Source organism: Ochotona princeps, chromosome 15, assembly GCF_030435755.1.
Source record: "Ochotona princeps isolate mOchPri1 chromosome 15, mOchPri1.hap1, whole genome shotgun sequence".
Lineage (NCBI taxonomy): Eukaryota > Metazoa > Chordata > Mammalia > Lagomorpha > Ochotonidae > Ochotona > Ochotona princeps.
Window position 1 is genome coordinate 4,163,227 of NC_080846.1, and position 26,679 is coordinate 4,189,905.

The following is a 26,679-nucleotide window of genomic DNA, read 5'->3' on the forward strand; positions in this document are numbered from 1 at the left end:
GGGTGGGGAGGCAGGCAAGCCTAAGATCTGAAGGTAGATCAACAGGCTTGATCAACTGTGGGGTGAGGCCGGGCTGCGTCTGCTGAAGCTCCACTGTGCGGAGAGGACTTCATGTAGCTCTCCGTGTGTACCAGGCTGGGTGCTCCTAGCTCAATAAGGAAAGTACCTTGGTTTCACTCAGGAGGAGTTTAAGGCCACCGAGGTGAGGTGAGGTGGGGTGACCACCCATGTCATACAGTGAGTGACTGAGCTGAGATCCAACCCCGACCTCCCAAGTACGACCATAAAACAAGCTAAGAATGTTCCGACATGCTCCTTAGCAAGGGGCCCCCAGGAACAGACAAGCCTACTAGCTTCCTACAAAGGGATGAGAAGCACACTGGCACTGAGGCACCCCCATTGCATGCCCACCCTGGGCCCTCGGGCACTGTCCCGAGCAGCCAACGCACCTTGGTGAAGTAGCTTCATGGCCATGCTGTCCAGCTCTTGCTCTGCCTTGCTCCTCAGCTGCACCAAGGAGAGGAGGCTCAGTAGCAACGGCAGGTTCCCTGAGGCTGTGAAGAACATGGGGTACTGGGCAAGGAGCCGGAATGAGAAACAGCTGGCTCCCTATGGAATCCACCCCTATTCCTGAATTCTCACTTCCCCACTGGGGACTGAGGTAACTGAGCCTCTGGATGCCAACACTAGGCTGGCACTAAGAATTCATTCTTTCACTTGATCCCATCAAGAACATTGTGAATCAGGGGATTTAGTTAAGCAGCTGAGGCATAGAGAAGCTGAGTGGTATCTCCCGGGTCTTCCAGGCAGTAGGTAAATGTTTGCGTCCCCTCAGAACTCATGTGTTGAAATCCTAACCCTCAGTGTGACAGGATTGGGATGTGGTTGACTGGGTCATGAGGGTGATACCTTTGTGAATGGTGTTGGTGCCCTTATGGAAGAGACCCTGGGGAGCTGCCTCCTCACCCTTCTGCCACGAGGACACAGCCAGGTGGCCATCTATAAGCTGGGAGACAGGTCCTCATGAGACACCACGTCAGCTGGCACCATGATCTTGGGTTTTCTCAGCCCCAGATCTTTGCTGCTTATTAGACACTTAATCTATGATATTCTGTTCTAACATCCTGAAGAGTCCAAGGACAGTCAAGAGACTTGGGCCCACATCTGAATACAATGCCCACAGCCTTTCCACTGTGTTTCCATAAGCCTTATGGGTTTTCAACAATCTTTCACAAAGGAAGAACTCCGCTCCTTCAGACACCCTTGAATCCACCTCCAGGAGTCAGTCAGGACTGGGACCAAGTGATCCATGGATCTCTTCCCACTCTCTCCTAGACATTTAACTCGTTCAGATAAAGTCACACCAATCCTAACTCTTACTCTCTCCCTAACAGACCAATCCTCAGCTTTCTTGACCCCAGAGAATCCCATCACAGATTTGGAAGCCACCATCCCAGCTCTCCCCTAGGAGCTTCCAACACAACACAGGTTCACCCCCTCCATGGCCCCTGCTGGCACTTGCTGCCCACCCAACCTCTCTCAGATTTCCCACTTTCTTCTTCCCACTGGGGCCTCCATTCCAGTGAGAAACAGCTCTGGGCAAATGCCGTGCAAGGTGGGGATACACACGCACATCCTAAGCACACCCACGCATGTGGGATGAAACACACACGTCAAAATAAGTATATTGTGTGCCCGCTCTCCAGAGAGAGGAAGGAGGGGAACATTGTGTAGCCTGATGCCACAGGCACCTGCCTTTCCTTCTGCAGAGAAACGCTGATGCTCTGCTAGAGCAGGTCTCAGCAGGGCGGACAGGTCAGCTCACTCTTGGCTGACCATCAGGTTAAAACGTCCTCCCGGCCCCTACTTACTGACCTCCTGAGGGGCAGGCCCCGTGCTCCACCAGCAGGTGCTGCAGGATGAGCAGAAAGTGGCCTCGGATGAGACCCCCCACTTGGACATCCTCGTTCCTCCGCAGGAAGGTCCTCAGGGCGACCAGCACCTTGCGGGCTGTGTCCACTGGGCTAGAATAGATGAGGTCCTGAGCAGGAGACAAGGACAGCCAGAGCTCACCTTTGAGGACAGGTGTGCCAAAGGTTCTGCTGGAGGCACTGGCCCCTCACAACCAGCCTGCACAATAGTCCATCTCAGATGGGAACCAGATACACAGGGAAACTGCACATCTTGCCAGAGGTCAGTCACAGAGGTCACTAAGTGGCACAGACAGGACTGGAGTGCAGGTCTCCTCACGCCAAACCCAGAGCTCCTTCCACTTCCCAGGAGGCCTCCCTCTTCCAGATCCAAGTGTTAGGGTCAAACAGTGTGCTTTCAGGACAGGGTACCTGAGTGTGCCTTAAAGAAAAGAGAGGAAATGAGATGACATCGGGTAGAGAGAGGATAGGTTGGGGCAGATTCAGGGCACAAGAAGGAAGTGAGGTCCAGGTCAGGCCCCTTCTCTGCTTGTTATTTCTTCAGTAGCTGCCTCCTTCTGCCACAAGCTGTAAAGGCTTAGGGTTCAGAAAATGGGAAAGAACATGTTTTTAAATATTTTTTTAGCATATGTCAAAGGCAACATTAGTCCAAAGCTTCACCAGCTGCTACTCCACTGATAGCTCTTGGCACCTACCAGCTCAAACTAGCCAATTCCTTTGGACAGGCTAACACGGCCAGCCAGTTAGAGCTGGTGCAATGAACTCAAGGTCATGCTCAGATTCCCTCTGCTCTCACGGGGCATGTGGCCAGAGAGGTCCTGATATGCTGACCACAGGGCAGGCAGGGAAGGATGGAGACAAGGAATATCTGCACAAGTCCCCCTGGCTACGGGAAAATCAACCACAGCAACAACTGCTATGGCTCAGCAAGGGTCTGGTAATGTCAGGGGCTCCACGGTGCTCACATGGCAGCTGCACGTGTGTGTGTGTGTGTGTGTGTGTGTGCTATGCCTATCTGGTAATGTCAGGGGCTCCACGGGGCTCACATGGCAGCTGCACGTGTGTGTGTGTGTGTGTGTGTGTGTGTGTGTGTGTGTGTGCTATGCCTATCTGGTAATGTCAGGGGCTCCACGGGGCTCACATGGCAGCTGCACGTGTGTGTGTGTGCGCGTGTGTGTGTGTGCTATGCCTATCTGGTAATGTCAGGGGCTCCACGGGGCTCACAAGGCAGCTGCATGTTTGTATATATACTATGTCTATCTTCATAATAACTTTGAGTTAGGTGCCATCCCAGTTTTTCAAAGGAAGAAACGGGTACTGATTCATTAGCTTGCCTATCGAGAAAAGGATAGAGATTCGACTAACCTGTGAGTTAATGAAGGTCAAGAATTAAGCCTGTTCTATCTTTGTTCCCTTGTATGGGCTTATAAAACACCTCTGGAAGGGTAGGATCACAGAAGAGGAGGGTCAAGAGTCTAGATCAGTGCATCCCACTCACATCCTTCACAGAGCACAAGGCCTGAGCCAGAGGAGGAAGTGAGCTACCTAAGTCATGAGGCCCAAGACCTGACCCCTTTCCTGGTCTCATTCCTTCACTACTACACCACTGGCCTGCCACAGAGCTAGCTCCTCAGAAAAGGGAGTTAACGGATTTTTTAAAAAATCATAAAAGCAGGAAGGGGGATGGTAAGAGAGAGACGCACACTCCCGTCTGTCTGCAACAGCCAGTGGGCTGGACTGGGCCAGGAGGCAGCAGCTTCACCCACGTCTCCCACATGGGGAATAGGAACCTAACCACATGACCTATCACGGCTTTTTTTCAGGGTCTGCATTTCCAGAAAGGTAGAGTCAGGAGCCAGAGCTCAAGCGATGCACCTGTCAACACACATCCCTAAGCTCATTAAATTTTTAAAAATGTTTTTTTGTTGTTGTTTATTTGAATTACAGAGAGAAGAGGGCCCGGCGGCGTGGCCTAGCAGCTAAAGTCCTCGCCTTGAAAGCCCCGGGATCCCATATGGGCGCCGGTTCTAATCCCGGCAGCTCCACTTCCCATCCAGCTCCCTGCTTGTGGCCTGGGAAAGCAGTCGAGGACGGCCCAAAGCTTTGGGACACTGCACCCATGTGGGAGACCCGGAAGAGGTTCCTGGTCCCGGCATCGGATTGGCGCGTACCGGCCCGTTGCGGCTCACTTGGGGAGTGAAACATCGAATGGAAGATCTTCCTCTCTGTCTCTCCTCCTCTCTGTATATCCGGCTTTCCAATAATAATAAAAAAAAAAAAAAAAAAAAGAATTACAGAGAGAAGAATCTTCCACCCATTGGTTCACTCCTTAAATTGCCACAATGGCTAGGACTGCGCCAGACCAAAGCCAGGAGCTTCCTCTGGGTCTCCCATGTGGGTACAGGAGCTCAAGGCCTTGGGTCTTCTCTACCGCTTTCCCAGGCTGTATGCAGGAAGCTAGATTGGAAGTGGAACAACCAGGACTCAAGCTGGCAACCATACTGGATGCTGATACTGCAGGCTGATGTCTAGCCTAATGAGCCATTGTGTCAGGCACCACCAAAGTCATGACTTTTAAAGGTCCAAAAGGGGGCCTGATATGGTAGCCTAGTGCCTAAAAAGTCCTCGCCTTCTACATGCTGGGATCCCATATGGGCACCAGTTCTAATCCTGGTGCTCCCACTTCCCACCCAGTTCCCTGTTTATGGCCTGGGAAAGCAGTCGAGGACGGCCCAAAGCTTTGGGACTCTGCATCCACATGGGAGACCTGGAAGAGGCTCCTGGCTCCTGGCTTCAGACAGGCTCTGTTCTGGCTGTTGCAGTCACTTGGGAAGTGAATCATCAGATGGAAGATCTTCCTCTCTGTATCTCCTCCTCTCTGTAATCTGCCTTTCCAATAAAAATAAACAAACCTTAAAAAAAAAATTAAAAAGTCCAAAAGGAAAGGAAGGGGTTACTCAGCTTCTGGTGGCCTGGGGAAGTGTGCACTCCGCCACGCAGATTAGCTTGAAGGCTCTGCAGTCTGCTGCCCAGAGCAATCTCGAATTCTCAGGGACTGGACCATGCAGGGAACCAACAGAGCCCTGGGGACATCACTGCTTTTCACATCTGCACAACCTACAAGACCACCCGTAGACAGGAACGACAATTAGCCGCTTTGTTTTCTGCTGTTAATTACCCACATCAAAACCAAAAATTGGTACCACCACATATTTTTAGACTCCTCTGTCCTCCTGGGGTTGGAAGCTGATAAGAAAATGGCAGGAATTATATATTTGAAGAGACAACAAACGTGTTCTTCGGTTGTTGGTTTTTTTTCTTTCTTTCTTTCTTTCTTTTTTTAACTACTGGTGTTTCTAGGATCCCACTGAGTGAAAAACTCATCAACTTGGAGCTACAGTCACGGCCATGACTCTCAATGGCTGTATGACCTTAAGGAATTCAATTAGCCAGGATAAAGGACATGGCACCAACCCTAGAACCCAATGTCAATAAAAACATTTCAAAGTAACTACTATGTGTGGGGAACTGGCCCTGAATCCTTCAACTGTAGAAAGAAACCCAATTGTCTTAATTCCTGGCCCCTGCTACCCTCACCTTCCTCCCCTCCTCCCAACCCCTTCCTTTCTCTTTATTCCTCCTCCAAGAATCTGAGCTGAAATGGACATGGTCCATCTCAAACCAGCATATGTGGCTTCACAGGACACCAGAAGTCAGGGAAGAAAGGAGGAGAGTCAACTCTGAGTGGGTGGCATGTGTGTTTGTGTGTGTTTCTGAACTTGCATGTGTGTGAATGTGGCTAGATAGATATCTAAAACAAGGAACAATAACATGCAGGTGTTGCAGCCACCACAGTCATCCAATAAAACCAGAACCCTGTGTTTGTTGATATTAAGGACACCAAAGGATCTGGACTCTCCTTGAATGGTCTGTGTCATTCTCCCTGCCCTGGGGGGCTGCTCAGGAGGTAACTGGCTCTGATCTAAAGCAAGGATCTCCTCACTGATGTGTGGTAATAAGTTTGGGAAGTGTAGCCAGTGATCTCCCACTAAACATAAAATGTCAAATGTGCACATATTTTCCTGAAAATACGTATGAGTTACAGCAGTTACCTCTATAAAAAATGTCATTCTCACTAATCTGTTTTTTAACGTGCTTTTCTGAATGGAAGGGGAAAAAACAGTGGCATGAAACTCAACATGTTGGAAACTGCAGACAATAAGCAGTCTACTTTATCGAATGGATGCACCTGATGGGAATTACAGTAATGCTTACTTAATAAAAGGAAAAAAAAGTCCCGGGGTTCCTGGCAGTTCCAGGTGTACCAGAGGGAGTGTGCTGCGTGTGTTATTCATGGGAGAAAGACCAAGTCCCTCCAAAATCAGATCTCCACCTACACCCCAGGGGTATCCTTGAACATTCAAACCTTGTTAGCAGAATCCACTTGAAGAGGACAAGGAGGTAAGCAGGAATGGTAAGATTTGAGTTCCACACATTATAGTTACGTGCCCTGGAGAGTGGAGAGGTGCCAGTCTCTCGGTGTGTGGGAAGACATCCATCGAGTTAGGAAAGGCAAGGGTTTGTAGCAACTAGACACCTATAAGCAGGAAGGACCTCCCAGTCACACGGAGACAGGGATAGGTCCAGGGCAGAAGCAGCTGGCTGCCGGGGAAGAGGTGGAGGACAGGAAGGAGAAAGACAGAAGAGATTGGCAGAGATGGAGAGGCTCACTGCCTCTGCGTGTGAAAATGAACAGGTGGACACCACCTACCAGCAGAATAAGCAGGATGCTGGGGTGACTTCGGAGTATCTGGAACAGAGTGACTAAGCTGGCAGGCAGGGTGGGCTCTGGCCCAGTTGGGAGTTCATCCAGTTCCTCACAGCAGCTCTCTTCCCAGGAGAACCAAAGTTCCAGGACACGCTGCCCAAACCTGCTCATCAGCTCTGGATACGACAGGAAGAAGCAGAGCAGGAGTGGGTGGTGGGTGTACACTAGGCGCAGATCTAAAAGGCCTTCCAGGAACTTCCGGATTGCGCTGACCACCACCTAGAAGCACAAGCAGGGAGAGAGGGTTCGAGAGGCCCTGACAGCCGAGGTGTGAGTGGGAGAATGTGCTTTCATGCCAGGTGCACCAGGACATCCTCATGGGCTCCTTGTGTGGCACACTGATGAGATAATCCCACTGCTTACAGTAGAACTCAACTGGGGGGTAGTTTTAAAACTACAGAGACATACGTGATCTTCTTATTGCGGGAAAGATGCTGGTATCGGACGGGCAGACAGCAGGGACTGCTGCTAACTATCTCAAAATACACAAGGTGTTGGTGTTTGTTTCTTTCCTCAGGAAAGAACATGTAGTTGGGAAAACGTTGATGGTGCCAGAGTTGAGAAACCCAGCTCTGCCAGGATAATTAACCGTGTGGTGGTGGAGGTGGTGGAGGTGGAGGTGGTGGTGGTGGAGGTGGTGGAGGAGGTGGTGGTTGAGGTGGTGGAGGTGGTGGAGTGGAGGTGGTGGAGGTGGTGGTGGAGGTGGTGGTGGTAGAGGAGGTGGAGGTGGAGACGGTGGTGGAGGTGGAGGTGGTGGAGGTGGTGGAGGTGGTGGAGGTGGAGGAGGTGGAGGTGGAGGTGGTGGTGGAGGTGGTGGAGGTGGTGGAGGTGGTGGAGGTGGTGGAGGTGGAGGAGGTGGAGGTGGAGGTGGTGGAGGTGGAGGAGGTGGAGGTGGAGGTGGTGGAGGTGGAACTGGTGGAGGTGGTGGACGTGGAGGTGGAGGTGGTGGAGGTGGTGGAGGTGGAGGTGGTGGTGGTGGAGGTGGTGGAGGTGGTAGAGTGGAGGTGGTGGTGGAGGTGGTGGAGGTGTTGGTGGAGTTGGAGGTGGTGGAGGTGGTAGAGGTGGTGGTGGAGGTGGTGGAGGTGGTGGAGGTGGTGTGGAGGTGGTGGAGGTGGTGGAGGTGGTGGAGGTGGTGGTGGAGGTGGTGGAGGTGGTGGTGGAGGTGGTGGACGTGGTGGTGGTGGTGGTGGAGGTGGTCGTGGAGGTGGTGGAGGTGGTGGAGGCGGTGGTGGAGGTGGAGGTGGTGGAGGTGGCGACGGTGGTGGAGGTGGTGGTGGAGGTGGTGGAGGTGGTGGACGTGGTGGTGGAGGTGGTGGACGTGGTGGTGGTGGTGGTGGAGGTGGAGGTGGAGGTGGTGGAGGTGGTGGAGGTGGTGGAGGTGGAGGAGGTGGAGGTTGTGGTGGACGTGGTGGAGGTGGAGGAGGTGGAGGTGGAGGTGGTGGAGGTGGTGGAGGTGGTGGTGGTGGTGGTGGAGGTGGTGGAGGTGGTAGAGTGGAGGTGGTGGAGGTGGTGGAGGTGGAGGTGGAGGTGGTGGAGGTGGTGGAGGTGGAGGAGGTGGAGGTGGAGGTGGAGGTGGTGGAGGTGGAACTGGTGGAGGTGGAGGTGGTGGAGGTGGTGGAGGTGGTGGAGGTGGTGGAGGTGGTAGAGTGGTGGTGGTGGTGGAGGTGGTGGAGGTGGTGGTGGTGGTGGTGGAGGTGGTGGAGGTGGTAGAGTGGAGGTGGTGGTGGAGGTGGTGGAGGTGTTGGTGGAGTTGGAGGTGGTGGAGGTGGTGGAGGTGGTGGAGGTGGTGGAGGTGGTGGTGGAGGTGGTGGAGGTGGTGGAGGTGGTGGTGGAGGTGGTGGAGGTGGTGGTGGAGGTGGTAGACGTGGTGGTGGTGGTGGTCGTGGAGGTGGTGGAGGTGGTGGAGGTGGTGGAGGTGGTGGTGGAGGTGGTGGAGGTGGTGGTGGAGGTGGTAGACGTGGTGGTGGAGGTGGTCGTGGAGGTGGTGGAGGTGGTGGAGGCGGTGGTGGAGGTGGAGGTGGTGGAGGTGGCGACGGTGGCGACGGTGGTGGAGGTGGTGGAGGTGGAGGTGGAGGTGGTGGTGGAGGTGGAGGTGGTGGTGGAGGTGGTGGAGGTGGTGGAGGTGGAGGTGGAGGTGGTTTTGGAGGAGGTGGAGGTGGAGACGGTGTGGAAGTGGAGGTGTTGGAGGTGTTGGAGGTGGTGGAGTTGGTGGGGGCAGTGGTGGTGGTGGAGTTGGTGGGGGCAGTGGTGGTGGTGGAGTTGGTGGTGGAGGTGGAGGTGTTGGTTGTGGAGGTGGTAGAGGTGGTGGTCGTGGAGGTGGTAGAGGTGGTGGTAGTAGTGTGTCCACCTATGCATGAGACTGAAAGCCACCTGATTGTTCTGTGTACCTGACATTGGGCCTGACACAGAAGGGTGTGAAGTGGAAATGTGTTGAATCATGTATTAACTCTGAAAAACGTACCTTTTCCATTGCACAGAGATAGAAAATGTTCAAATTCCTTAGTAGGCTCTTCCAAGAAGTTTCAGACTTAACAGCTTCGTTTAGGTTTTTTGTCTTTTAAATTAATGTGTAAGAGCCCAACTCAGCGGCTAGAGCTGTGGCACCGCAAGCGAGCCACAGACTGTGACACTCAAATCACACACTGGGTGCTGGGCTGAGTCCCAGCCATGCCATCTGAGATCCATTTTTTCCTCTTTCTTTTTTAAAGATTTATTTAATTTATTTAATTAAAGATTTATTGCAAATTCAGATATATAGGGAGGAGGAGAGACAGAGAGGAATATCTTCCATCTGTTGATTCACTCCCCAAGTGGCCACAATGGCCAGAGCTGAGCTGATCCAAAGCCAGGAGCCAGGAGTCAGGAACCAGAAGCTTCTTCCAGGTCTCCCACGCGGGTGCAGGGTCCCAAGGCTTTGGGCCGACCTCGACTGCTTTCCCAGCCACAAGCCTAGGGAGCTGGACAGGAAGTACGGCTGCTGGGATTAGAACTGGCACCCATATGGGATCCCAGCGTGTGCAAGGCAAATACATTAGCTATTAGGCTACTTTGCCAGGCCCCAGATCCAACTCCTTGCTAACATGCATGGGAAAGCAGCAGAAGATAGTACAAGCACCTGGACACTGGCCATCCATGGGAAAGACCAGGATGGAGTTTCTGGCTCCTGCCTACACTCTGCCCCTGAACTGGTTGTTGTGGCCATTTGGAAAGTGAAGCACTGGATGGAAATTCTTTCCATCTCTCCCCTCTATTCCTCTTCCTTTCAAATAAAGAATATTTTCAGAAGACTAACTTTATTTCTTTCATCTGGATATCTAGTTGTCCTTGCAAAATTACCGAAAAGATTCTTCTCCGTTGCTTTGTCTTGGCACTGTCTTGGCACATCGGAGTGCCTGGGTTTGAGCTCTGGCTGTGCTTCTGATTCCAGTTTCCTGTTAACACATACCCTGGGAGGCAGCAGGTAATGATTCAAGCACCCGGGCCCCTGGCACCCATGTAATAGGCTCCTGTCTGTCACAGGCATTCGGGGGGTGAAATTTGGATAAAATATATTCTCTCTCTCTGATGTTAAAGAAATACACACAGAAAATGTAAAAAACCAATTGACCAAACTCCCCTTTATAAAGATTTGTTTTTATTTATTTCAAAAGTAGAATTATAGAGAGGAGGGAGGGGAAGAGGAGGGGAAACACAAAAAGAGGGTGGGAAGGGGGAGAGACAGAGAATCCTCTATTTGCTCATTTGCTCCCCAATGGCTGTAATGGCTGGTGCTGGCTGAAGCTAAGAGCCTGGAGATTCTTCCAAGTCTCCCATGTGGGTGCAAGCGTCCAAGTTCTTAGGCCATCTTCTGCTGGCTTCCCACATGCATTCCAGTGAGCTGGATCAGAGGCAGAGACAGCTGGGACTTGAACCAGCACCCTTATGGGATGGATGCCAGCTTTGCAGGCAGAGGCTTAATGTGCTATGCCACTATGCTGGCTCTGACCAAACTATCTCGTGTGTTGTAGCTTTCTGACAAGCTTTGAAATAAAACAGAGTGGGTTCTTCTGTTCTTTTCACGGTTATTCTGGACACTTAGGTTACCTTCATTGCTATATGAATTTTAGGACCAGTTTATCCATTCCTATAAAAAGGTGACAGCCTGGGCCCGGCGGCGTGGCCTAGCGGCTAAAGTCCTCGCCTTGAAAGCCCCGGGATCCCATATGGGCGCCGGTTCTAATTCCGGCAGCTTCACTTCCCATCCAGCTCCCTGCTTGTGGCCTGGGAAAGCAGTCGAGGACGGCCCAAAGCTTTGGGACCCTGCACCCGAGTGGGAGACCTGGAAGAGGTTTCTGGTTCCTGGCTTCAGATCGGCGCGCACCGGCCGTTGCGGCTCACTTGGGGAGTGAATCATTGGATGAAAGATCTTCCTCTCTGTCTCTCCTCCTCTCTGTATATCCGGCTTTCCAATAAAAATGAATAAATCTTTAAAACAGAAAAAAAGGTGACAGCCTGCATTCAGATAGGGATGGCAGGGGGTATATAGAACAATTTGGAAATTACTATCATCTTAAACACCATTATCTTACAATTCATGAACATAAAGGTTTATCTAGGTCTTCTTTAATTTTTTTTAAAGAACTAAGGGAAACAAGAATTGCTTTTGAGATTTACTTTCTAAGCCTCTAGGATTTTTTTGTTGTTAAATTCATTCCAACTATTTTCTTGATACCACTGCCAATGGAATTGCTTTCTTGATTTCCTTTCCTAAAGATTCATTTATTTTTTTTAAAGCATTACAGAGAGAGGTAGAGACAGAGAGAAACAGAGAGAAACAGAGAGAGAAAGATCTTCCATTTGCTGGCTCACTTCACAAACGGCCACAGTGGCCACAACTGTCCCAGTCAAAAACTGGGAGCCAGGGGCTTCCTCCAGGTCTCCCACATGGCAGCAGAAGCCCAAAGACTTGGGCCATATTCTGCCACTTTCCCAGATACACAGCAGGCAGCTGGATCAGAAGCAGAGCAGCCAGGACTCGAACCAGTGCCCTTGTGGGATGCCAGCACACCAGCCCCAGTTTCATTTCCAAATATGCTCTTCTTAAAATTATGTATGTATTTTCAATTTCTTTGAAAGGTAGAGACAAAGAAAGAGAGAAAGAGATGCAACGGGTGGGACCGGACCAGACGAAAGCCAGGAGTTAGTAACTACTCGGCTCTCCCACATGGGTTAGCGTGGCCCCAAGTCTGCAGCCTCTCAGGCTGCCTGTTACCTGGGAGCTGGATGATAGGAAGTGAAGTTGGGACTCAGTATTAATCTGCAGCACCACAACACCCACCGCACCAACATTTTTTTTAAGGAGAGATTTATTTTAATTAAAGGGAAAAGCTCCAGCATTTAATTGACCCTTCCCATGTAGTCTACCCCTCAGAGCAACTGACAAGTTGAGACAAGCTCCCTTTTATGCAGTTAATTCTACCTAACAGAGAGAGAATGGCAGAGTACTATTAGCTTACAGCCCCTAATGACCACCACCATCTGCTAATGTCACAGAAAGAGAAACTCGGAGGGCAGGGGTGGTCACTGAGATGCCCAAGCACCTCACAGCACCTTCTTGATCCCATCAAAATGAAACCAGGGCCGCTGGCATCACGTTTGCCCCAAGAGTAATCAAACAGAGGCAAAATTCATGGTTTAGTAAGAGACCCTCAGGTGAAGGCTGTGAGAACTAAGGCACCGAAGCAATCATCCATGAACTAAATGGGAAATTTTCATGAGGAATTCTTGATGCCCAAGAATGTACAGTCTGGCACACACACTACCAGGGGTTGGCGGAACAGGGCACATCTCGTGATGGACTGAGACACTCCTTGAGACGTCTGCATTCTACATCCCATGTGTGGGTTTGAGTCCTGGCTCTGTTCCCTATCCCAGCTGTCGGATAACGTGCACCCTAGTCAGGAGCAGCCGCTCACACAGGATATCTGGATTGAATTCTGGGTCCCTGGCTTCAGTGTGGGAGTGAACCAGAGCATGGCAGCTCTTTCCCTCCATTTCCAACTAAATGAAAATAAATGTAGTAAAACATTTTCTTTAAATAGCCAAGATCGACCTAATTAATAATGATCTGGGCCTCAGAAATCCACTTTTGCTAAACTGCTACCCGAAGGAGATATGCTAGCCCATGACTCTCTGCGCATGAACAGATCACGGGAGGTGCCAAGCACAAGGACCCCAGGCATCAGTCAAGCCTGAGCTGGAATCCTGATCCCCACTAATGGACTGTGTGACCCTCAAAAGTTACTTCAACTTCAGGTTCCATCTCTGCCTCCCAGAACTGCTGATTGCACAGGCTTCGTACGCCCCCATCCAACTCTACTGTTCTAACACCTCCTCCTGTCTTTCGCCTCCCCCTGCCCTGCCCATTACATTATCACATATGTCATCATGGATTCCCAAGGAACATTCACAGAGTGGCAGGAGTTAGGGAGACCCAGTCACTGCCATCCATACCTCATCCAGCACGCTGTCCTGTACCTGGCAGACCGCAAGCAGATAGATGGAGGCTTTGAGGACCGTCAGCGGAGGGCACTCCCCCTGGTCCTGCAGGGACAGAAGGAAGCTCTGCACGGCCACAGACAGCTCCGCCTCCGAGACAAATCTGTGGACCAAGGAGGGCCAGAGTGAGCATGAGGGACTGGTGGGCCAGTGGCCTCTCCAACCCAGCCTAGCCACACCCTCCCTCAACCTGCTGTCCTGCCTTGGCATGCCCTCAGCCTAATAGGACCAGGCACAGTGTGCTGTGCATACTCACAAAGAATTGTAACACATCCACACCACATGCTTCGTCCTGTGCAGGGCTGTTACAGCAGAGACTCTTCACGCACCTCGGACATGGGGTACTGACCAGCTGGCCAGCACAACACAGAACAGTGCTGCTCTGGGGGCTCTGGAGGCCCTGCTCTGGCACCCAGTCTGCCACTCACGGATCTGTTACCTAACAGTGATCGTTCAGCTGCCTATTTTCGTGGTGGTGATGACAGAGTGTAGTCTGCGCTTATAAACCCAAGGGAAATGGGGGCAGGAGACTGTTTCATACCTTTGATTTTTTTTGTCATGGATGTTTCTGACCAATACAGATCAGAATAGGAAAAAAAATGAACTGTGCATTTTAATATGGATAATATTAAATGCAGTGTGGTATCCTGGACTGAGACCAGAACAGAAAAGGGACAGTAGAGGAAAATGGCGAATTCTGAATAAAGTTTGGTTAACAATAACTTACCAATGTTGATTTTAAAAAATTTATTTGGGGCCTGTGTTGTGGCATATCAAATTAAGTCTTTGCCTGTGAAACCAGTATCCCACATGGTCTGGAAAAGCAATGGGGGACAGCCCAAAGCCATGATGCCCGGAGGCTACTCGTGGGTGCACATGCAAAACAAATAGAAAACAACAAACAAACATACACACACGTTCACAGCAATCCTATTCACGATAGCCAAAAGGTGGACCAATGTCCAAAGATGTCCGGCAATGGATCACCTGTGGTGTACACATGCAATGATTCATCATTTAGCCAGAAAAAGCAATGAAACACTAACATATCCTATAAACATGAAGCTAACCAGAAGAATCTTGAAAGCAGGCTAAGCAGAAGAAAGCAAGCACAAAAGTCGTGTATCGCCTGGTTCCACCTACATGAGACATTCAGAAGAGACAAATCCACAGAAACAGAGCAGACATGGTTGCCAGGAGCTGGAAGGGCAGGGGAGGGAGAACGGGATGACTCTTTAACGGGAAGGGGTTTTATTTTGGAGTAAAGAAAATTTAGATGGAGGTGGTGGTTGCTGAACACTGCAAATGTACTAAATGCCACTAAATAATCACTTTGAAATAGTTAACTCTCTGTGGCATGAATTTTACTGAAATAAGTTATTTTTTTAAAAAAAGATTTATTCATTTTTATTGGAAAGCCGGATATACAGAGAGGAGGAGAGACAGAGAGGAAGATCTTCCGTCCGATGTTTCACTCCCCAAGTGAGCCGCAACAGCCGGTGCTGCGCCGATCCAAAACCGGGAACCTGGAACCTCTTCCAGGTCTCCCACGAGGGTGCAGGGTCCCAAGGCTTTGGGCCATCCTCAACTGCTTTCCCAGGCCACAAGCAGGGAGCTGGATGGGAAGTGGAGCTGCCGGGACTAGAACCGGCACCCATATGGGATCCCGGGGCTTTCAAGGCGAGGACTTTAGCCACTAGACCACACCGCCGGGCCCGAAATAAGTTATTTTTAAGCTTAAGTAAACATAGTTAGTTGATTCTTAAAAATTAATAATTTATACTGTTAACTCTTAAAGCCAAAGCAAAACACGGAATTAAAAAATGTTTTATTGGGGCCGGCATGGTGATATATCAGGGTAATCCACTGCCTGTGGTGCTGGCAGTCCACATGGGCACCAGTTCAAGTTCCGGCTGGCTCCACTTCCAATCCAGCTCCCTGAAAATGTGTCAGGGAAGGAAGCAGTGCAGGATGGTCCAAGTCCTTGGGCCCCTGCATGTACATGGGAGACCCGGAAGAAGTTCCTGGCAACTATATGGGATCCCGGCGCACAGACGCCAGGCCCTTTCTCTTGACTTTTAAGCAAAACAAATCTTTTTTAAAAATGCTTTTATTGGGCTCGGCAGTGTGGCCTAGTGGCTAAGGTCCTTGCCTTGATCCCATATGGCCGCTGGTTCTAATCCCGGCAACTCCACTTCCTCTCTATTTCTCCTCCTCTCAGTATATCTGACTTTGTAATAAAAATAAAATAAATCTTTAAAAAAATGCTTTTATTTGACAGACTAAAAGACGGTGACAAACACAAAGAGAGATCTTCCATCTGCTGGTCTGCTTCCCTAACTCCCTCAACAGCCAGGGCTGGGCCAGGTCAAAGTCAGGAGCCAGCAACTCCACTGGTGTCTCCAAGGTAGACAACAGGGACCCAAGTGCCTAAGCCTTCACCTGCTATCTCTCAGGGTGCACGTGAGCAGGGAGCTGGATTAGAACTTGGGGAAACCAGGACTCAAATGAAGGCACTCCAACATGGGATGTGGGAGTCCCAAGTGGCACATATAATGTTCGTCCCCTAAAGTGTTTTTCGGTATACAAACAACACTGTCAAGCATATCAAACACTGACTAATACTCCAGGCTTCTGTATCTCAGCACTGTGTTTACCAATCATCTGAACTCCCTGGTGAGATCCTGCTAGGCCTCCAGAATGCAACCCATTTCTCACTGAGCTCGGGTCCCCAGTGTCTCTTGCACCAGCTTGGAGAGGATGCCTCAGTGTGCACTGTAACTGAACTACAGGTGAAAACTGCAGGCCCCACCGCAGCCACTAGCTCCGAGCACTGACCTGTCTTCGTGGACGTGGGCCAGGTAGAAGAGGAGCAGGATGCAGTACTGTTTCTGGCGAGCAGCTCCCTCCACGTACTGGCGGTCGGACAGGAAGGCCAGGCTCTCCAGGCTCCTGCTGCTTATCTGGGACAGCCTGTGCTGCAGGAGCTCAGATACCGCAGAGAGTTCTGGAAAGGAGCAGGTAGGGGAGAAGTCACACACACGGCGAGCACACCAGTACCGACCACAAGGGGCCACCTGCTCGGGGCGACCAGGGAGGGCAGCAGATGCCTTTGTCCCTTGGGGCAGCTTTCACTGTCAGGAAGGACAGGGACATGTCTCAAAAACACTTCCAGGTGACTTCTGCTGATGTGTGGCTGCCCTAGGCCAGGCTGTACGATGCCCAGGTTCTCCTCCTGGTGCTGGTGGACAGACAGGAGATCTGCAGGATATGCAGCCAGTGCTGGAGGCAGTGAGGAGGGAGGGAGTGTCTGAGGCGGGGAAGAGCAGGGGACTCTGGAGGGTGAGCAGCACTCTCACTGAGGGCTGACAGGGAGGAAAGAGCAAGGAGGGACCAGCAATCAGAGTGTTGCAGGCGCAGAGTCGTGAGAGGACACGCCATCACGGTTCTGTTCAGCATGAGCAGTCAGTGAGAAGATGTGCGTTATCAGGAGCCGCAGAACCGTGGGGTATAATTCATAGGCTGCTACAGACCTTGAATGTGGCTTAGGAAATGTGGATTTTATCCTGAGAACAGAGATTCCTAGGTTTCTTATGAAACCTCTACTCCATAAAAGGGGTGTTTTCATACCAAAATAGGGAGAAAAAAGACCCTCAGAGCTCAACACGTGAATCAAGCCAAACTCACCCCTGTTTGCCACATCTCCCCACTGTCTGACTCTGCTTCACGGCCTGGTGTTGACGGCTGGAGGGCTTGGCATGTGAAGATTTGATTTTCAGACAGACCCTTCTAGCAGGGAGCGAGGCTTGTTGGAGGATGAGAGACTGAAAGTAGGGACCCAGGAGGGAGGTTAACTGAAAAAGTCTACCCTGCAAAGGCAGTAGACCCCAGGCCAGCAAGGCCTGAGGAGGGGGGACGTTGCAGAGCAATTTGCTATCAGAGCCAGAGCAAGTCTCCTGATTGTAATTCCACTGAAGACACACTTGGTTCAATACAATAACGAACGAAAGAAAGAAAGAAAGAAAGAAAGAAAGAAAGAAAGGAAGGAAGGTACCCTCAGTCCTAGACCCTCACGTGCCCTTTGTTCTGCTGTATAGAAGAAGGTCCTGCACATGAGAGCGAAGTGTAGCTTTCCTGAGCAGCAGGTCTCAGCACCTTCACAGAAGCAGCTGTGTGAAATCCTGCCTATTCTGACAGGCACAGGAGCTGCTGGCAGCACTCAAGCTGGCATCTGCGATCCCGAGAGGCCTCCATGCTGAGGCTGCCAACTGTCTCGGGCTCTTTTCTCTGCAGGAGAGACCACGCCTCAACAGGCAGATTACAGACCGCATGCAGAGGAGTGCCTGCTACACTGAGGGTGCCAGCAGTGAGCCGAGCCCTGATTACGGAAATGCTCGCCTGGGCTTCTGCCTTTCAGCAGTGTCTGAGACCAGCCAAAGAGAAACCGGGGGAGACGACCGTGTGCTTACAAATGAGAGAAGAGGAATTACAGCTAGCACTAGGTCTTACCATAAAGAAGGTGCAATATTTATTGAATGAATAAAACAATGATTATGTCAGTTTACACCAGACATGGATTCTACAACAGAGAAACTCCTCGGGGCAGAGAACGTAACTGAGTCCATGGCAGTTCCCAGGCCTCCGCTGGCATATGGCAGAGGATCCATGGACATTCCATCAAGGGGAAATGTGCAGCCCTCAGCCCGGCTGGTCCTCCTGCCTGTGTTCTGTCCAACTCTGCTATACTTGGTTCACACACCTGCTCAGACACCACGTCCTCAGGGAGGCACTTCCTTCCTCCATCATCCTCTCTCTCTGCCCGGCTTACCTGCTTTCATGCCACCTGGCCATCCCTGACATTCTATTTATGTTCTGCCTGCCTCTCTCTTATTCCAGGAGAGAAAGACTTGTCTCCATAGGTTTTTCATAGTGCCCGGAATCATATCTGGTGTTCAAAGAATAAACGTCTGAATGAAGAAATAAATAGGCTATTCAGGCTATGGCGAGCACTGGATTTTGCAGGGAATGTCAAACGGCAAGCTTCCGGGGATGGAGTGCTGCCGAGGAGACGCCTGGAGGGAAGAATGGCACTTGGTAGGCCTCTAGGTCGTTTCCAGCTCTTGCAGTCTTAAATTCCAGTACTTTCTGATTCTATTTCATGTCCCTAGAAATAAGCCAGCAGTTCCACCATCCTACACCTCTTTAAGTGCTCCGACCAGCAGAGCTAGTAGCGTGGACACGGAGAGGGTCTGGGGATGAAGCACCAACAGGAGACCAGTGATGGTAGAAATCTGTGAAGTCTCCCTTTATTGTTCCTTTACCTCTCCTTATATATTCTTCCCGCTAAGTCCTAATATAGCCAGGATATTGGATACAGATGAATCCAATTAGTCTGGGTGTTTTAGCCACAAGCCCAGTTCCTGTTCCTGCCCAGCCCAATGAGCACTAATCAACTCCTTAGCCCACAACATTTAAGCAAAGAGATTCCTGTACCAACCCCACACTCCATCAAATCCATTAGACATGCAGGATCCGAAGACCACTGCGGTGGTCCAGTAAGTCTTACCTTCCTGGGAAGGCGGTTCTGTCTTCTTTGGAGCCGACAGCAGGTTGAGGCACATGTAGTAGAGGAAGCTGGAACACACCTGGTTCAGGGCTGAGTAGCTTAGAGGGAGAAGACAAAGAAAGAATGAAAAAGATGATATCCCCACTCAGGGGAAGTGACCCTGGTCATGCGTCTGGACACAGGTGCTTTGTCAGAGCCATACAATGGGAGCATGAGGCCTGTCTCACTGCCTCCTGGCCCACCGTGTGATTCTTCCTTTGGATGCGACCCACCCTTCTACTGCCCTGATCAGACCACCTGAGCTCAGCAGAACCCTTTCCCTCCCTAGGCAGCTTCTCTCGGGTATTGGAACAGGGATGAAAATCCAACCCAAAGTATGAGCGAGGAGGTAGAGAAGGCCACAGCGGAGACCTCTGGAACTGCTGAACTTCAACGAAAACTTCATGGACGCTGTCCTCCAGGCACTCCCCTCCCCTCTGAGGGCCTCGTTTCTCCTCATTTTAATGAGAGGTTAGACAAGCGATTTCTGAGAGCCCTGCTAATCTTGATGTGTAGGTACCCACCCATTACCTAGAATGAGAGCAATCTATCAGAACAGATTCATTATCATCTGGAAGCACATCTGGTTCACACCACCGACTTTGAATAATGTTGACATTATGTCAACCCCACCATGGCCCCATGCCCAAAACACACCAGCCAGAAAGTTGTTTGTTTGTCCAGTCAACAAGTGGCCCTCTAGCCACTCAGTTCCGCAGGGGCCATACATACCTCGGGCCACTGCAGAACACAGCCTTCAGCTCCAGGGTCAGTTGTATGAAAGAGGAGGCGGCTTCGGACAAGTGGGAGGAAAGCACAGAGCAGTTTAAACCAGTAATGTCACAGAGATTCCCAAGCCTGAGTGGTATCAAAGAGTGGTCTCACAATCCTGGCTCGGGGTATGCTGTGTCACCGTCAAGTAACACGACACGGGAAAACGCCTTAACTCCTGAGACTCAGTTTTGACATCTGCACCTCACAGGCTTTTGTCAAAGTATTAGGTCAGATAAATAAATGTATGTGAAACATCTGACGGGTCCTTGGGTCAGAGTAAGTGTGGGATGAGTGTTCGTCTTCCGAATGTCTGATGTCTGCTAAGGCCCTGGGAAGGCCACACCCATTGCTTCGATTCCTTCTCCCATTTTGGACAAGAGAATCCAGTTCCAGGTCCAGCATAGGTCGTCTCCGCTCCTCCCTGTCTCTGCACTGCCTGCGAGTGACTGGTTTTTCTCAGGGGTAGGGCACCAGTTTCTGCATTAGCTAGCGACACTGGCCAGCCCCTCCACTGCTCCAGGGAAGCCAATGGACTCCTCAGGATTTCACAGCACTCCCCTGGGGCAACATTTAACCCACAACCTCCTCCCTTCTGGAAAGGGCTCTTCCTGGGCGACAGCTCGGGGATGCAGAGTCCCTACTCTGCTCTCTGTGCCCCTCCCAGGGGTGCCTGCTGCCCTCCTGGGCCTTGCAAGTTGGGCCTCTAATCTTGTTTTTCCTGGCCCGACACTGCACAAGTCTCTGCAGAGCTCACAGCCTTTTTCTACTGTCCAGCTCCCCAGAGATCCACACTCTACATTCTATCCAGCACCCCAAAACTGGCCCATCTTCAGGACCCCGTGTGTTGCCTGAAATATGAAGGCAGGAAGAAGGACAGGAGTAGGGAAGATATGTCAGTCAACCGTCACAACAGCTCAGAAGTGCAGCCACTGGGAAAATCCGAATATATAATCTCCTTTAAAATTGAAGATGTCACAACACCAGGTAGAAACAAATTAAAACATAAACAAACAAAAAAAAAACCCAAAATAATAAAATAAATAAAACTCAAAGAATAAGGCAAGAAGCCAACTCACAGGGCAAACAACAACAAACAGGCAAAAAATGTCTACTCTTCCTGCTAGCTCTGGAGAGTCAGGGCATTTCCAGCCTGAGGGTTGGAAACACTCCTCCGACCCTGCTAACTTCAATCTTCCCCATTTCCCACCTTCCCTCACACAGGATCAACTTTTCACTAGAGTTTTCTAACCTGTCTCCAGTACCTCACCTCAACTGCAGTCTGCCTCTCTCCCAAGCACCTGACAGAAACAGCTCAGAACAAGGGAGCCAGCAGCTCCAGGAAGGCCAAGTCCAATGGTCATCTGTAACCTTAGGACTTCTGGGAAGCACTGGACACTACTGACCAGTCCAGAATCCACAAGACTCCACACTTAACTTGCTGTACTTTTCTGGGTTTCTTTCTTCTTCCCAAGCTGCTCCTTATTAGTACTTTCTGGAATTTCCTCTTCCTGACATTGAATGTTGCTCATGGTTTTATCTGGCCCCTTTCATCATCTCATTGTACACACCTCACCCTTGAAGGGGTTTAACCCCCTCCCCACCCCTGGCACGATAGCGTAGTGGTTAAAGTTCTCGCCTTGAACACCCGGGGATCCCCTATGGGTGCTGGTTCTAATTCTGGCAGCCCTGCTTCCCATCCAGCTCCCTGCCTGTGGCCTGGGAAAGCAGTCAAGGACGGCCCAAAGCCTTGGGACCCTGCACCCATGTTGGAGACCCAGAAGAGCTCCTGGCTCCTGGCTTCAGATTGGCTCAGCTCCAGCCATTGCGATCACCTGGGGAGTGAATCGATGGATGGAAGATCTTCCTCTGTCTCTCCTCCTCTCTGTATATTTGCTTTTCCAATGAAAATAAATAAATCTTAAAAAAAAAATGAGGGGGTCTAACCACTCCTACCAGACGGCCAGCACTACAAGGACACTGTGGTATCCTTGGCTGAGATTGTTGGATAAATGAAAGGCTGGGTGCTGAAGAAACCTGGTCCTGCATCCAAGAGACTGGCACTGAGGGGCGCAAACCAGTAAATGGAAGATTCTTCTTCTCTCTCCCTCCCTCTCTGTAACTCTGCCCTTCAAATAATACAGCATTTTTTTTTAAATAAAACTTAAAAACATAATAAAGATCAGATCTCCCCCATGTCTCCCCTAACATCTGCAGGGACATCTTACATTCGCCTCCCCCACTCACCCTGATCATGTCTCTCCCTCATGTCCTACACCCAACTATTTCATCTCTCAGCAACACCCTAGTTCCCAGCACCACACACTAATACAAGAGGCTAAACTCTGCTTCCACTCTTGCCTCCCTGTAACTCAGGGTCCAAAGATCTTTCTAAAACAGAAACCCTAGCCTGTCCCTCCCCTTCCTCAGGGCCCAACAGAACTCCTACGATAAAGTCTAAACTCCTCACACAGCCAACAAAGCCCTACATGACCTCTCTGTGACATAACTGTGGCACAAGACTTCCCACTACATTCTTTGTGAGAATTAGACAGTAAATGATTTTGCAGGAGGCAGGCATAGCATAGAGGTTAGGAAAGTGACCCTTGGGCCCAACACAGTAGCCTAGTAACTAAAGTCCTCGCCTTGCATGCACTGGGAACCCATATGGGCACCAGTTCATGTCCCAGCTGTTCCACTTCCCATCCAGCTCCCTGCTTGTGACCTGGAAAAGCAGTAGAGGATGGCCCAAAGCCTTGGGACCATACACCCAAGTGGGAGACCAGGAGGAAGTTCCTGGCTCCTGGCTTCAGATTGGCTCAGCTCCAACTGTTGCTGCCACTTGGGGAGTCAATCAGCAGATGGAAGATCTTCCTCTCTGTCTCTCCTTCTCTCTGTATTTCTGACTTTCTGATAAATAAACCTTTAAAGAATGCAGAGGTTTCTCTGAAGAAGTAACCAGTGCATGTAGAACACCTGCTTGCACACAAGGACATGACACTATCTGCTGTCTCTAACCAGGTACTGCTAACTGCCAGTACTTTCTTCCTTCCCGTCTCTGTGGGTACTCCCGCTTCCCATCACTCCACTGCTGCTCCTGTCTTAGGAAGACAAAGGAGACTGATTCTGCTGCTGGAATTATTCCGCTGACTGGGAAAGGAAAGTTTACACTGAAGAGAGAACAGATGGTGAGGGAAGAGTGAGATCCCAGAGGCGCTGGAGCAGCGCTCAGCAGCCATGTGGCCCGGCTTTAGAAATGGCCCTCGGCGTACAGTGAGGCACCTCCACTGGAGCGGCTGGGAGGTACATGGCGACATAGTTCGGTTGTCACAACGGCCGGGGGACAGCCGGAGAAGCTTCCCATCCTGTGAAGCCCGGGGGCCATGGAGCACGGAAGGAACGGGGAAGGGAGTGTGTATTAGTTTCTTCCACCCAACACTGGACGCACAGAGGGTACAGATTCACCAGGACACAAAGGCCCACCCTACCGCTATGCTCTCTTTGGGTCCTCCAAGCAGCCGTGTGATGCCTGCCCTCCTTCCCCACTCCCACGTGCCTGCTGCTTACCAAGTTTCTCAGAGAACTTCTCCTTCATGTGGGGAACAATGACAAACAGGCTGTGCAGAATCGAGAAGAAGACTTCCACCAGGGCCGGCTGAGTGGCCTGCTCCAGGTGTCTCTGCATAAAAACAGGAGGAAACACAGCCAGCAGGCCTGAGCCTCAGAAGCACGGTGAGCATCAGTACAAGCCAGCGTCAAACCGCCATGGCGAGCTAGTCTCTCTCACTGGAAGAGGAAGCAGAAGCCACAAGGCCACATTTGAGCCTTAGGTCTGCCACTTGAGAGTGTGTGAATCCCTCACCTCCCTGGGAACAACACGAAGAACTGCCTCCCAGAAACCAGCGTACACACCACAGCAGTAACAGCATAAACAATATAGTTTACAAGGTGAGTTCACGGTTATTGGTGATCCTACAGCCTAATGTAGGATAGCACAGCTCCAGGTTAAGGGGAAGAAAATGTGGGTTCTGGTTCCAGGTCTACACCCAGTCACCACCACGGACCCCGGGGTCAGTCACCTCCCATCTCTCAACAGCTGGGGCCTCAGAGGCAGTGTACTTGTAAGATACCACCCGTTTGGCTTGTAAATCAAGGTTGTTGCTTTTAACTATTAATTAAGATAGGCTCACTAAAGAAAATGTATAAAATACAGAAAAGTGGAAAGCAGGAATAACACACTCATTCTATTATTTACTTCTAGACTGAGCTCTAAGGAAGGCAGAGCAGATGAGGAGACCAGTGTGAGATGCCTGAGCCTCAGTCACGGGACCCTGCGCTGGGCTCCTGCCCACAACCAGCTGGTGCACAGCTGACTCACCAACTTCTTGAAGGGAAAGAGGCCGTCTCTCACAGAGCAGGGGGTCCTCCCCGTACCCTTCCCTGACCTACAGGACTCGCAGGAGAGGACTCACCCACGGTCACCCGGAGAGTCAACAGCTCCAGGCCCCACTCTTCCTTGCATCTCACCCTCAGCTCGAAACAGCTCTGCAGGGCGAGCTCTTTATTCAGAGCTACCTACTCATTTGAGGGAACACACGTATGTGTTCCTTATTGTAGCTTAAGTCACAGATATCCATCACTGCTCATTGATCAAAAACATCTAGGACAGCTGAAGTCACAGGTTCAGTCCCAGCCTATCACCTCTTTGCTTCAGAACCACTGGACTATGACAACCTCATCCATGAATCAGGGAAAATCGCACCACCCATCTCCCAGGGTCACTGGCAGGATTTCACAAAGCAACAAAGATAAGGTGCTTGTCACTCCACAAGCATCACCTACATATTATTATTTCTGCTTTCTACTTTTTCTTCAGAAGCATATATGCATTCCATAATGAAACATTATACTTTAGTTTCAAAACCAAAGAAGTGGCTGCAAGAATGACATCGGGAAGGCTTCAGCTGGCCAGCTAAGCAGACACTGCCTATGCCTCTCAGCCCAGACCACCCTCACATTCTTCTCTCCCCCGAGCTGCAGCTGACCACGACTCGGGGGACCCACCAGCACCATGGGGATACACAGAGAGTCACAGGAGCTGAGAAGGAATTCTGAGAAGGCCTCCAGGGTGTCTTCTTTCTCGGCGCTTGGGGCTGTGAATGGATTCTCCTGGGCCAAAGGCTCATTCTGAAATTCCACAGCCAACCTAGGAGACCAACACATGAGTATATCCACTACCACCAGGCAGCACAGGCTAGAAGCATCCTTCTAGGAACGGTGTCTGGCCTCACAACTAAGATGCCAGTTAGGATGCCTGCATCCCATGCTCAGAGCCACGTCCACCTTGGCTCCTGACTCCAGCTTGCTGCCAACGCAGACCTTGGTAGGCAGACATGATGGCTGCACTGACCGGGCTCCTATCACACACATGGGAGACTTGGGTTGAGTTCTCAATTCTCAGCTTTATCCTGGCTCAGTCTCAGCCACTGCAGGCATCTGGAGAGTGGCCAGCAGACGGGAGCGTTCACTCTGTCTGCCTTTCAAACAAAAACTTAAAGAAAGAGAGGGTGGGGAAGAGAGTAGAGAGAGAGAAGGAGGAAAGGAGGAAGAGAGAGATGAAGAAAAGAGGGAGAGAGAAGGATGACTCAACCTCTTAGTGGGATCCCTGAGTTGAAGATCCAAGGGGAATCATCCTCGCTGTCAGATCCGTAGAGAATTCTAGAGATCTCGCTGAGGAGCAGAGCGGTCCCTGGCTCGTTAGTCTCCTGCAAGCCCTCCCCATGTCATGGGCCGCCCTGAGCACTCCATGCTAGCTGCTGTCTCACAGCCCTTTCCACATGCTGCTCTTTACCTGGAGCTCTTTCCCCAGAATGCAAACTCCACACAGGCATGCACAGCTGCCTCTTTTCCATGAGACTATGAGGAGAGGCTCCCTCTTCGTCTCCTACTGCTTCTGTTGAGCACAGAAGACACGATAACAAAGCTGTGATGCTGCCCAGTGAATAGCTACAGTGCTAGCCCTTGGGGTGACTTCCACACAGCGGCAGACCCCACCAGGAGGAATCTGTGGACACAGCTTGGCTGGGGGTGGGGGTTGCGTTGCTGTGGCACAGCAAGTGAGGCGGACGCCTGTGATGCCGGCATCCCATATGAGTGCTGGTTCATGTTCTGCTCTTTCACTTCGGACTCAGCACCCTGCTAAGGGCCTGGGAAAACCAGAAGTGGACCCAAGTGCTGGCTCTCCTGCACACAAATAGGAGATCTAGAAGAAGCTCCTGGCTCCTGATCCAATACTGGCCACTGTGGCCATTGGACGAGTGAACTAGCCGATGGAAGAGCTCTCTCTGTCTCCCCTTTTCCCTCTGTAACTTTTTCAAAGCAAACAAACAAAAAATCTCTTACAAAACAAAAAAATAATATCCTACCCCAGTGACCTGTCTTTAAGCTTCCTCCACACACGCTCAGTTCCCGCCCAGCCGCAAGCCTCTATGAAGCAGAGCATCAGAAATGAAGCAGCTCTTCCAGAACGCGTCCTCACTATGACTCTCCCGCAGCAGCCCCACTCTGTGCAGTGACTGTGGACCAGGGAGGGCCCCTTACCTGCAGGCACTTCTAAACCCCTCCAGAGTGCTCAGGATGAATGTCCCCCTTCGGAAAATGGCCTTCTCAGAATCCCGGCTGTAACCGTGGCCCTGAGGTGGGAAGAAGAGTGAAGAACCTATTACTAGTCAACCTGCTCTGTGCTCAAGGATCTGCAGGCCTCCTCTGCTTACACTGCTCCCTGATGTGCCCAGAAACCCAACTTCCCACAAGCTCTTGCATCTACACTTGCAAACGTAGTAACACCTTCTAAGCACAGTGTTGGGGCAGCATTGATGTGGCACAGCACGTTAAGTTGCCATCTGTAACACCGGCATCCTATATGAGCAACAGTGTGAGAACTGACTGTTCCACTTCCGATCCAGCATCTTTGCTAATGTACCTGAAATAGCAGTAGAAGATGGCGG

The 26,679-nt window shown here is 50.9% G+C and overlaps 1 protein-coding gene across 2 annotated transcripts in view; it reads right to left on the bottom strand.

Moving 5' to 3' along the window:
- MEI1 (meiotic double-stranded break formation protein 1) overlaps positions 1-26,679 on the bottom strand; it is a 53,424-nt gene that overhangs the window by 8,288 nt on the left and 18,457 nt on the right. For both annotated transcript variants that reach the window (XM_058673631.1, XM_058673630.1), the window contains exons 13-22: positions 26,273-26,364; positions 24,737-24,878; positions 23,240-23,351; positions 19,634-19,694; positions 18,863-18,960; positions 16,135-16,303; positions 13,252-13,399; positions 6,703-6,978; positions 1,876-2,041; positions 450-554 (exon numbers count right to left, since the gene is read on the bottom strand). In XM_058673631.1, the coding sequence (XP_058529614.1) occupies positions 450-554; positions 1,876-2,041; positions 6,703-6,978; positions 13,252-13,399; positions 16,135-16,303; positions 18,863-18,960; positions 19,634-19,694; positions 23,240-23,351; positions 24,737-24,878; positions 26,273-26,364 (1,369 nt within the window). The remainder of the gene's footprint in view (positions 1-449; positions 555-1,875; positions 2,042-6,702; positions 6,979-13,251; positions 13,400-16,134; positions 16,304-18,862; positions 18,961-19,633; positions 19,695-23,239; positions 23,352-24,736; positions 24,879-26,272; positions 26,365-26,679) is intronic.